At 35.8% G+C, this 12,370-nt stretch overlaps 1 protein-coding gene across 3 annotated transcripts; it reads left to right on the top strand.

The window, feature by feature from the left end:
- The first annotated feature begins 507 nt into the window (after nt 1-507).
- Nucleotides 508-10,791, top strand: eps8l1a (EPS8 signaling adaptor L1a). 3 transcript variants are annotated; one of them, XM_067428901.1, is made up of 17 exons: nt 508-785; nt 869-985; nt 1,167-1,211; nt 3,049-3,136; nt 3,265-3,317; nt 3,976-4,123; nt 4,206-4,294; nt 4,405-4,479; nt 4,647-4,795; nt 5,068-5,212; nt 5,292-5,335; nt 5,418-5,529; nt 6,810-6,947; nt 7,543-7,669; nt 8,734-8,899; nt 8,979-9,111; nt 10,535-10,791. In XM_067428901.1, exons 4-17 carry the CDS (start codon nt 3,049-3,051, stop codon nt 10,619-10,621), a joined length of 1,554 nt encoding a protein of 517 aa, XP_067285002.1. In that variant the 5' UTR covers nt 508-785; nt 869-985; nt 1,167-1,211; the 3' UTR covers nt 10,622-10,791. The 3 variants fall into 3 exon arrangements, with proteins under 3 accessions (XP_067285002.1, XP_067285000.1, XP_067284999.1); XM_067428899.1 differs by lacking the exon at nt 869-985; XM_067428898.1 differs by having other exon boundaries at nt 508-985.
- The last annotated feature ends 1,579 nt before the right edge of the window (nt 10,792-12,370 follow it).

The following is a 12,370-nucleotide window of genomic DNA, read 5'->3' as shown; positions in this document are numbered from 1 at the left end:
AAAGTGGTCTGGTCACACTAAACTAAGCTTACTTTTGTAGATGGTAACGTGTCTGTTTCTGTCAACAACAACAAAAATTGTGTTGTAACAGTTATTACACATTTACACTGCATAGATAATAATCACATTAACTTATACAAAAAATGGCATTATATGACCCCTTTAAAGGTTTGCAGTGTTGTGAAAAATGGTGGATGGAAGGCTAATTTCCAAAATTTGAATGTATTTATTTGCTATCTATGTATTAGTTATTAAAACAAAAGGCATAGAGCTTAACATTACATCCTGTTAGTAGCAGCGTCTGAATAAATTCCAAGTGATGCTCATTGCTCCCTGCAGAGACTGGCTTTCAACTCCCCCTCTTTGGACGTAATGGTGGAGTTATGTTTCGTTATAGGTAGAGTTAGGGCACCCATGGCTCTGTAGTGAGCAGCCCCACAAATTTTTTTATTTATTTTTTGCAGCCTCACAAAAAAAAAAAAAAAAACTGTGCAACAAGTACTTTGTAGTAAGAGATGTTATCACTCTAATTGTATTGGGTGATGACAACACACACTGTGTAAACTGACAAAGACAGACCAAAGTATATGGCAAATGACTTAAACACTGAGCAAACTGCATTTCTTAACACCTGCAAGTGACAGAGGCACAGTGGAGTAGGAGAGAAATAAAGAGAAAGGGAGGGTGAGAAGAGAATGATAGATCTAGAAAAACAAGCCTAGCCTGAACACTTTGAACTAAAGCAGCAACTACGCAGTTCTTCGCCAAATACAGTTTGTGGCACTGTAAGTATTAATTTAAAAAAAATCACTTGTCTTTATGTCTGAATACATGTTACTTTTAACAATTTCCCTTTTTTATAAACTAGTTTAGGCCCATCAAAGTTTCTTCTAAAACTATATCTGAAGATTTATTGCGTGTATTGCCTCTCAGAGGTATGTCAGAGGAATGCAGTCACCGGAATGTATTAACACACTTCCACCAGGTTTCTATGCTCTTCATATCCTGAAACTCAGGCACGAGAGAGAGAGAGAGAGAGAGAGAGAGAGAGAGAGAGAGAGAGAGAGAGAGAGAGAGAGAGAGAGAGAGAGAGAGAGAGTAAGTCCAGGTTTTATTCAAGTTAAACACATCAACTAGTTTTTCTTGTTCTTGCATTTCTCTATTAGGTGTAAACAGAAGATGTGACAGAAGGTGTACACGTCTAAAACACGGTAAGACCGTCTTAAACCAAACATTTCAATCTTTATAGTACCATGGAATTTAAGACTTTACATTAATGTTAGCAATTGGGCAACTGGTATTGCTTTTATAGTCACATGCAGATGCTATTTTTAATGCACATTGTGATTCATGATGGATCAATGCTTTCCCCTAAAGGATTGAAAATGATTCGCTGAACTATAGCAGCGTTCAATGCGCGTTTATCTCCTATCTAAAAGCTATATTTTGTGTCCTATTCTTTGATGATACAATGGCATGACAGTGTGAATGCAAACAAATCAGTGAATAGATCTCTGCTAATAATAGCAGCTGTGTTAGAAATCCTGGGCATATATGCTGCCACTCCTCCTAAACAACAGAAGAGTGTTTAGTCAATGCAGTGATTTTGACACAGTGATTGTGTTGGGCTTTTAATGGAGTTTTCTTGTAGTTTTCTAGGAATACAGTGGGGGTTTAAAAATCAGGGCTTTAAAACAAATCTAATGCTTGAAATAAAAATAAAAAGAGATTTATGAGAATTAATTATGACATTAAAATGGAAAACAGATTCTTTTTGGAGTTTTATATTCTTCACAATTTTTAGGTCACTAATCAAATAAGTACATTTGTTTCATTTATCATGCAAATACAGACTGTAAGGTAAAATGCTCAATAGATTATTTCTAATCATGCTGATGCTCATAATTTATTTTTGCACAAACTTTCAAAGACTCAAATTGTTATGTGGTCTAGTAGCTATATAATTTAATTTTCCAATCATCCATACATTGTTCAAACCGCTTTTCTTATGTAGGGATGCAGGGATGCTGAAGGAAACAAAACAAAAATACCCAAGACAAAAACTTTTTTACGAGTGGTCTCAGACATTTGATTTTAGCTGTGAAAGTTATTATAAATAACTTTTTGAAAATCATTCCTTGTAAATTCTGATATATACAGCTCTGGAAAAAAATAAGAGACCCCTTAACATTGATGTTTCAATGTTAAGGGGTCTCTTAATTTTTTCCGGAGCTGTATATTTATATTTTTAATAATACTTTTTATAGTCGGGAAAATGTGATGTTTTTCCTTACTACATTACTTGCAGAACTAAACATGACATTTAACCCTGAGGAGAAATGTCCAGCGACCTTTTAACAGCTCATTGATCACAAATATCTGACAATCTTTTATGGCTTTGTGCTAGTCAGAGGCCATAGATGTGACTGAATGAGAAGTTAATGTGGAGTAATGTATTGGTTATGTATGGAATGTCAACCCTCTTTATAGAGTCTTTCTTGAACAACGAATGATTGAAACTCTCAAGCAATCCTGCCAAGACCAGATATACAAAAAAAAAAAGATGACCTTTATTGTGTTTGTTTAGGAAAAAAAATAAAACATCTTAACAGGCGTGTCTTAATTACAGAGAGTTGTGGTAGTCCAAGTATAAGGATTATTTTATTAAACCATATAAAGATATTTTCTCAAGCTTCATGGCACTTCTTCTGTGCCAGCTCAATTGAATGAAATTCTGTCTACAGCATCTAATGTTTTCTTCCCAATTGTCTATTACCTAATAATCCTCTTTGACAATTGCCTGTAGTACAAGGAACTAGAGATATCGTTTAAGTAGATTTTTTTTAAAGTTCAGTATAAAAAGGAACATATCTGTCCACCTTCTCCATGGGTTTGTTGTAATTGTGAGTCATTAGTTTACAGCTGAACCAAGTCACCCCTGACTTTTCGCGTGAACAGGTGGCAAAATTGGATGTCAGATCCTTTAAATATTTTATATATCCTCTGTCGTCTTTTCCTTTTATGTTTTCCATTCTTTCACTCTCTAAGATGGCTGCTCCCCCAGTTATTCCCAGGAGAATGTCAAAGTCGGTCAAAGTACCTCCAAACGATACAGCTGCTAACCCCGTTCCCACAGGTATATATGCACTTGTGTATGTGTTTATGCTTTTATATCTGTATTTCTGTCTGATTAAAAGTGTACCGCAATATATATTTGTGACAATATATGTACATTTTACATATATTTTTCTTTGCTCATCTTAGTAAATGGAGGAGGGAAAACAGATACACATCTGATCCAAGCACAGAGAGAAGTTGTAAGTTTGACTGATATAAAACCAAAATGTTTGAATGCAGATTACAGAAATCTATTAGTATTTTAGTTTTGTATAGCTGAGATCATGCTAGTTGTCATGCCTTTTATTTTTAAGGGTCATTCATTCATTCATTCATTCATTCATTCATTCATTCATTCATTCATTCATTCATTCATTCATTTAAACAAGAGTTTCTGTATAAACTCAAGTATTATGCAGTCATTTTCACTATTATTGCCCAGAAATAAAGTACAGTTCATTGAATCCCAATGTAAACTCTGTTATTTTTGTTAGATGTTGTAAGCTATGTCATGTGGACGCTGCTATTAAACATCCTGTTATAGGTATTTTTAGCAAAACTAAAAATATTTTAAAAAGACAAATCATAAAATATGTACAAGATATTATACAAAAACTATTGTTTTGAACAGCAAAATAGTTCTGTTTAATAAACTGTATAAAATTATAAACTGTAAAACACGACAGCTAACCTTTACAAAAAAGTGACAAGTTGCCCCAACCTGAAGAATATGATGTTACTGGGATTTTAGTTTTAGAGGAAAGAGTAATGAAAGTGCTTAAAAGCAACATGGAAAGCCACTGCATTTGTGTACGTGGATTTATCGCTTAAAACCTTTTTTATATCTCCCTCTGTTAGGAGCTGGTAAATCACTGTTTTGCTGATGTGGAGCGTTTCATGGCCCGTCTGCAGGTGACAGCAGAGGCTAAGAAGGCTCTTGAGCAACACTCAAGGAAGGTGAAAAAGAGTACCAAGAAGAAGAACAAGAAGAATAAAAAGCAGGATGGTGAGAGAGATGACCTCCATACTTCACAAGACTATCCAAGACCATCAGAAATATCATAAATATTAAACATCTATGTTTGTAGATGGCCTTCTCACACAAACAGCGACCCCGCCATCAGAACAGGAGTTTGTGGATATTTTTCAGAAGATTAAATATTCTTTCTGTCTATTGGTAAGATGACACCCCCCACCCCCCACGGCTATGGTGCAGAAATCACAGCGTTAGAAACTTCCTAAAAGTGCTATGCTTGCCTAATGCATATGTATGTGTGTTTGTTGTAGGATCGCCTAAAGACGAAAATCTCAGAGCCAACCTCAGAAGAACTCCTGCACCACGTTTTCATCCCTTTGGACTTGGTACGAGAATGACACACACACAACAGACAGAAGGACACAATATTCACATGCTTATTTAAAAAAAAAACATTTGTAGTTTTTCCACAAAGGAAAGGATTTGTAATCGCCATATTATAGGGTGTATGTTATATAATATAGCATATGCTTTGTTGTTGTATGTTCACCAGATGGTGAAGACCACAGGTGGTCCTAACTTGGCAGCATCGGTCTCCAGTCCGGCTCTGACCAGTGGAGCGATCTCTCTTCTACAGCAGAATCTAAATGAGCGAGAGAAACAACTGTGGATGTCACTCGGGTCAAACTGGACCATGCCATTGTCAGTAACAAAACTGTGGCATTTAAATTGAAATGGAAATAATACTACTAAAATATCTGCTTTGAGGTTGAACCCCACTTAAAGGGAAAGTTCACCGAAAAATACACGCTGTCATTATTTACTCACCCTTATATTGTTCCAAACCGGAATTACTTTTCTTTCTTTTGTGGAACATAAAAGATGACAAAATAAATGCTGTTTTCTATGATATTAAATACAATAAAAGGGCATAGGTTAAGTTTGGTTGAACAAATCCCATGTGTGTTTGTCAGCTCTAAACTCGGTCAGACTGTGCTTCCATACAAGCCTGTCTTTCTGGATGGTTGGCAGCCTATGGTCATAGACTCGTATGGACAACCAATCGAGGACCCCATAGAGTCCCAGCACAAACATGAAGCTCTTATACAGACTCAGCAGGTATGAGACCTCACACTCCTTGATATAAGCACAACCAGACTACAAACCACGTTCATCACCTTCCTTTCTCTTTCCACAGGTACTTAATCAGGGACGTCTAACTGTACACCAGGAACATGAGGGGTTAGTTTGGACCAGTCATCTGTTTGTCTGCGGTGTCTTTGTGATGGCACTTTGTCTTATTGTGTGTGTGATTATGGTGTAGGTTAGAGGAAGACTCTCTGCCTCCTAATGAAGAGAGGATGTATCGCTGCAGTTATGACTTTGTGGCACGAAACAGTAGTGAGCTCTCAGTCTTACAGGGAGATACACTGGAGGTACCTTGCATAGACATACACACCAACAATGCTTGCTCAAACTTCCATTTCTGTTTATATTTTTTGACAATGTATATTCATATACAGTTTAGGCTGCACAACCATTCAAAAGATTGAGGTCAGTAAGTTAAAAAAAAAAGAAAGTAATTATTTTATCAACCAAGGGTGCATTAAACTTTCTATTCATCAAAGAATCCTGAAAAAACATACTGTTTCCACAAAAATAGCAGCAATATTTTCAACATTATCATCATATCAGAATGATTTCTGAAGGATCACGTGACACTGAAGACTGGAGTAATGATGCTGATTCAGCTTTACCATCACAGGAATAAATTATATTTTTAAACATTCAGAAATAGAAAAAGAAAAAAAAATATTAAAAGTTATTTTAAATTAAAATATTTCACAATATTGTTTATTATCAGTAAATGCAGCCTTCATGTGCAAAATAACAAGCTTACCGACCTCAAACTTTTGGGTAAATGTTTTATTAGTTATATAAATATGTGTGTGTGTGTGTGTGTGTGTGTGTGTGTGTGTGTGTGTGTGTGTGTGTGTGTGTGTGTGTGTGTGTGTGTGTGTGTGTGTGTGTGTGTGTGTGTGTGTGTGTGTGTGTGTGTGTGTGTGTGTGGTTTATGAGGACACAAATTTGTATAACTACATGGGTATTACACTGGTATTACACTATAAATGTGGTTTATGAGGACATATCAAATGTCCTCATAATTCAAATGGCCTTAAAAACATACTAAATGATGTTTTTTTGAGAAAGTAAAAATGCAGAATGTTTCCTGTGATGGGTAGGTTCAGGGGTAGGGGCAGTGTAAGGGGATAGAAAATACGGTTTGTACAGTATAAAAACCATTACGCCTATGGAGAGTCCCTGTAAACCACATAGACCAACATGTGTGTGTGTGTGTGTGTGTGTGTGTGTGTGTGTGTGTGTGTGTGTGTGTGTGTGTGTGTGTGTGTGTGTGTGTGTGTGTGTGTGTGTGTGTGTGTGTGTGTGTGTGTGTGTGTGTGTGTGTGTGTGTGTGTGTGTTAAAGTAATTAATTTATTAAGTTAAATTAAACTTTCAAACAATTTTTTCTTGGTCAATTAATTTTGTAATTGCTGATCAAAATGAATATTATTATTTTAAAAGAGTTATCAGCAAACATTTTACTGTAGTCATAGATGATCTGTAAAGTGATCTGTTCTTCCTCTTGAAAATCACCACTGACATGTTCCCATTTCATTACCCCTCATTTTCAATCACTTTTTCCCTCTGCTTAAGGTGTTAGAGTCATCAAAGCGATGGTGGAAATGTAAGAATGATTACGGTCAGATTGGATTTGTTCCACACAACATCCTCGAGCCAATCAATCATGCAGAAGTTGACTCTTCCAACGTAGTAATGCGCAACCAGTCCATGGTAAAGGAATCATGTGCACACACATGCAATACGCAACACGTAACACACTCTCATGCTCATTTACAAACTAATTGAAGCGACAAAGGACCATCTTGTCACTTAGGTGTTGTAGAGTTATCTAACGCGTAGGATCCTAAACATGCCGCTTGCAGTCCATTACTACAATTATCACCTTTATTTGTCACAGTTACAAACACATAGTACTCCTCATACCCACTCCTAACACTGTCAAAAAAATGTGCTTCCCTCTTTACACCTTACACCAAGGGTGTCCAACCCTGGTCCTGAAGAGCTACTGTCCTGAATATTTTAGCTCCAACCTGACACAAACACACCTGAACCAACTTATCAGTGTTCAGGATGCTAGCCAATTACAGACAGGTGTGTTGGAGCAGTGTTGGAACTGAAATCTGCAGGATGGTAGCTCTCCAGGAGCAAGGTTGGACACCCCTGCCTTACACCTAGCCTCACTTCCTCTCTGGCTACCTATATCCATTAAACCCACACTCCACCCGGTGTCTAACAGTGGAACTACAACAGACATATTAAATAAAGCATAATGGCTCTTACGCTAATTCTTATCATATTTTTATAGAAAGCTCCTATCTCTCCACCGAGAGCAATCTCTTTTTATGCTGCACCCAATTCCTCAGGCGAAAAAGCAGTCCGCCCTGATCCACGCCCCAACAGTATGTCGCCAATTGGAGACGATGGAGAGAGAGGTAATGCTTCTTGGTACTTCTAAATAAGTCACTTCTGACCAGTCACTACAGTCTTAAGAACGCCTTTTTCTCAAAGTATGAGTAAGTTAAATATTTGATGTTATAGAGGATGGTCAAGTCATTGTTTCTCAGTCAAAAAAATCAAACCTCTGACTGGTTTTTCTCCAGGATTAGTACACAACTCTGAGGAATACTTGATTGTGATAGATCAGTCGTGACATTCTGCTATCAAATGTGTGTATAATGACCATTTTCTTTGGCAACGGTCTTCAGATACCGTCCTAATTTCATATAGCACTTGGGGGTTTCATTTTTTCCTCACATAATTAAATGATAAATTAAATTCAAGTCAATGTTGATTATATCAATTGTTATATTTTAATGATATAATAATTTATTTGGTTAGTTATTTAATAAGCTTGATAGTGGCATCTGGTTAGTATCACAAAATTAACCTCTTTCAGAATGATAGTGTTATTTTAGTATTATTTATATACTATTATCAATCAATCAATTATAATATTTGTTTAATTTAATTTTATATTTAATTATAAAAGTTATGTGTTATTTAATTATTAACGTTTATTAGTTATGTTCTTTTTCTATTTTCATTAGTTTTTTTTAATCAATTAATTTTATTATATATATATATATATATATATATATATATATATATATATATATATATATATATATATATATATATATTATTATTATTTTTTTATTATTATTATTAATTTAATAATATTTTTTTCCCCTTCCGTTTTAGTTTGAGTCCTTTAAGTACTTCAACATAAAGTTATTTATTTAATTTAGTTGCCAAGGTAACATTTTTAATTGAAGTTTAAGTTTCATCTAGTTTATGGTTTATTTTATTTCAGTTTTTAGCACACTGAAAGATTTTTCCTGATGACCCTTTCTGTTTTTTTTTTTTTATTATGACCGACTGACTTTACATAGTCCCATAGTCCCCTTATATTCATGAGAAAATATCACAAGTGCTCAAATATCACAAATGTATATTTTATTGTATTCCTTACTATAATATGTTTGTGTGTTAACAGCACTGTTGATGAATGATGAGCTCTTGCAGCGACTGGCCAATGGTAGAGCAGCATCAGTACGCCCAGTGGTAATTAATAAAGCAAATGACACAACGGCACCACTGGACTATCACTCTCCCCCAGCTCAGGTTGAGGAGTGGCTCAAGGCCAAAGGCTTCAAAAATGTGTGAGTAAAATACACACATCTGGACATGATGATTTAGAGCTGAAATTGGCTCATGTTGTGTTCTGTATCACTGTTTCAGCACTGTAAAGAGTCTGGGTGTCCTGACAGGAGCTCAGCTCTTCTCTCTAAATAAGGAAGAGCTGCGTGCTGTTTGTCCAGAAGAGGGCATCAGAGTCTACAGCCAGATCATGGTGCAGAAAGCACTGCTGGAGGTATATTGCTCGCTCCAAGAAGTATTCTCTAATATAATACCTCTCATGCCTTCTAATGTTTCCCTTTGGCAGCTTCAGAAAAAAATAACACCCCCTCCATCTTGCAACAACTTATTTTTTTCTTCTTTGAGTAGTGTAGTTCACTGGCACGAGAGCAAGACAACCTGTCACTTACATGAGATCAGGCCGGGCAATAGCATACCACAACAATCCAATTATTTCCAGATGGACAAAATCAAGTCCCACCCTACATTCCTGGGGAAAATGAGACGGGCCAAGCCCAAAATGGCTAAACTCTAAGCTTTTAATGGTCTTAACCACAAATGAATGGTCAGGAAATTAGCAAAACTTAAGCAAATACACTATATAAAAAGCCATTGCTGTCTCAGAAAAATATCAAAGACAAATGAAGTTTTTGGAAGAATATGGGAAGTTGTGTGTAGTGATGAGTGTGACTGTGTAGTTGCACTGTGATGCTTCAGAGTGATGTCTTCTAAAACCTAGCACAGTAAAGCATGGAGGAAGAGACTGTCATTGTCATTGTGTAGGGGCCTTTTTTAGCAGTCATTAAATGCTTTAGAAGAATAGAAGAATAGTATAAAAGAATATTGTAGAATGGCTTTGCTTCCCACAAATGAAACGTTGCCATCTCAAGAGGAATGATCAAATTGCAAAGACGACCAATAAGTGGTTGTCCATTAGGCTCATGTCTTGACCTGGTCAGAGTCTAGATTTAAACCCTATAGTGAATATTCGGTCTCACATTAAACTCAAATTATAATTGGGACATGTTTTTTAACTGCTCATGAACTGCTTGAATCCATCAACATTGAATGAAACAACGCTGACTCTTCTTCTGGTAAAAAGCTGTAAAAAGTTTACCCACACAGCTTACATATGTAAAGGAAACAAAGGGGAAGGCCATTCCATGCTAAGTTACTTTATCTACAGTAATTTCCTGACCAATGATTAGTGATTAAAATGTAAATGTTAATTAAAATGAAGGCCATTAAAAGACCACTAAATATGTTGCCATGTTGGGCTTGGTCAAATTTTTTGCCAGATAGTATACATCTTTTCTTGTTCAAGAAGCTGTTTCACTGGGATATACATCTGAAATCCCCCTAAAAGGGCCTAGCAACGTCCATGTATATGTCACAGTAGAGTAGAAAAGACCATTACAACTTCCATTTCATGCTGACTTTAAACAAAGAAACATTTTATTTCAATAAAACATTCTTACAAGCAAAATTAAGTTAACTAGCATTTTCACAGTATAAATAATAGTGTAAAACAGTTTACAGAAGTAGGCTACTCTCTGTAAATGTTTAAGATGACTGGAAATAACCCGAACAGACGAAGAGAAGGAAATTATATAAATTGAAAGATTAATTATCTTCATATCTGTACCACTCTTTTTCAGGATGTGAAAAAGGCCACTGAGTTGGAGGCTATAATGAAGAAACAGAAGATGAAAGTTGATCTGAAAGCAGAGGATGGAGAATTTTAATGGATATCACTTTCACTCACACATTCAGACAAGCATTTATCCTAATGCTTTAACAGACGGCGTGGCATGAATCAAGATCTTTTTAACCATAATGATCCTGTTGTTTTTATGTCATGATATTATATATTTCATCATTACAGCTTAACTCAACATATAGATTTAACCATGTATATTCCTTTAAATATTGTATTTTAATGATAAATAAAATTAATGAAAAACAATGCAATGTTCTCTACTTGACCTTTCCATAGCTAGATCAATTAATTGAAAGTTGTATAAGTTTGGAATTCAGTAGCTGCTGGGTAATTTATTTACAAAAAACAAAAAGACTAAAAATATGTTTATGTTGCACAGAAGCATCATTAAACCTGACACTTTGCACATGGTCATTTTCCACGCCCATATTATAAAATTATTCAAATTAGCTAAAAAGAAATAATATACAATCTTATAGTCTTAAGACAGGGATGCACACGTTTAGTCATTAAAAAATACAAAATTAAAGTAAAACCGGTTGCAGAATGTCACTGAAAGATGAGCAATGTCTATGAAAGAGAGCACATTAAAACGCGGATAAATCAACTTACAGCGTGGCTTTTACTATCAATTGCGCTCGCTCCTGTTTCGTGTCTTCAAGCTGGCAACTCGCATGAGCATTTCTCGAACTTCTGAAGTAACTAATATTTGGTTTTCTGTGGCCAAAATTCGAATTTGAAGTCTAATCTAGTTTAGCCTAGATGAATAAATAAACTGTTTAATTTAATCTAATCTAATCTAAAACAAATTTCTCCCAAGGGAGACAATTAATTACACATTGAACTTCACCTTCACCTTGAATGGGCGGAAAAGCTCTCCATGAACTTGACGTGAGATGCAGTGCTGATGACGTCACACGCACAGTCTCACACACAGAAGCATTGTAGGTTACTGCATTATAGCCTATTTGTAACAAACTGAATAATACAGCATCACAATGCACGGTCTCATTTTTAGCTGTCTTTTAACTATAGTAGCCTATTTCGAAGGACATCAAACCAGCTGTCCCTTTGCGCGGTGTCGCGGTCGACCTGTGCAGTCGCACACTTGGTAGCTGCTTATAAAGTATAACCAACAAATATTTTATGCTTTACATAAAAATACGTGTTCCTTAAACTTTTCAACATCAAAAAAAAATTGAATTACAGTTTTTAAGTTCTGCAGAAATGGTCAGTGTGAATGAATGAATGTATAGACCCTTTTACTGTTTGTATACAATGATGACGTAGCAACGTATGCGCGCGCATTTTGGCAACAAACTGTGGCAAGAATCAGCAGCATGTCAAGCTACGTGAGCGGATTAAGCAACACAAGATATAACTTTGATCTTTTTCAATGGAAGACTATGGGATCAGTTGCTAGGGAGGTCTAAACGGTTGCTAGGGCGTGGCTTAATAACATCATCATGATCCTGAGATAGTGATTGGTTGTCTGAGTAGATTGGGCCCACCCCCTTGTCTCTGTGAGTCTGTGAAGCAGAGCTATGCTCAATACAAAATCCCTATGGGATTTACCATTGAATGAGAAACGCATGCGTTGCTATTAAAGTACTAACGTTATAGCATTACAAAATTAAACTTTAAACAGAAGTGTCGACACGAATCAATAACATAAAATGTAAGGAAAATGATAAATGTATGTCTGTGTGAAGAATAAGAATAAATGTAGAAAATTGTATTGGACATTCTGTAACTTACATGCCCACAGACAACG

The sequence above is a fragment of the Pseudorasbora parva genome, chromosome 2 (genome assembly GCF_024679245.1).
Source record: "Pseudorasbora parva isolate DD20220531a chromosome 2, ASM2467924v1, whole genome shotgun sequence".
Lineage (NCBI taxonomy): Eukaryota > Metazoa > Chordata > Actinopteri > Cypriniformes > Gobionidae > Pseudorasbora > Pseudorasbora parva.
This window is presented reverse-complemented; position numbering and strand designations above follow the sequence as displayed.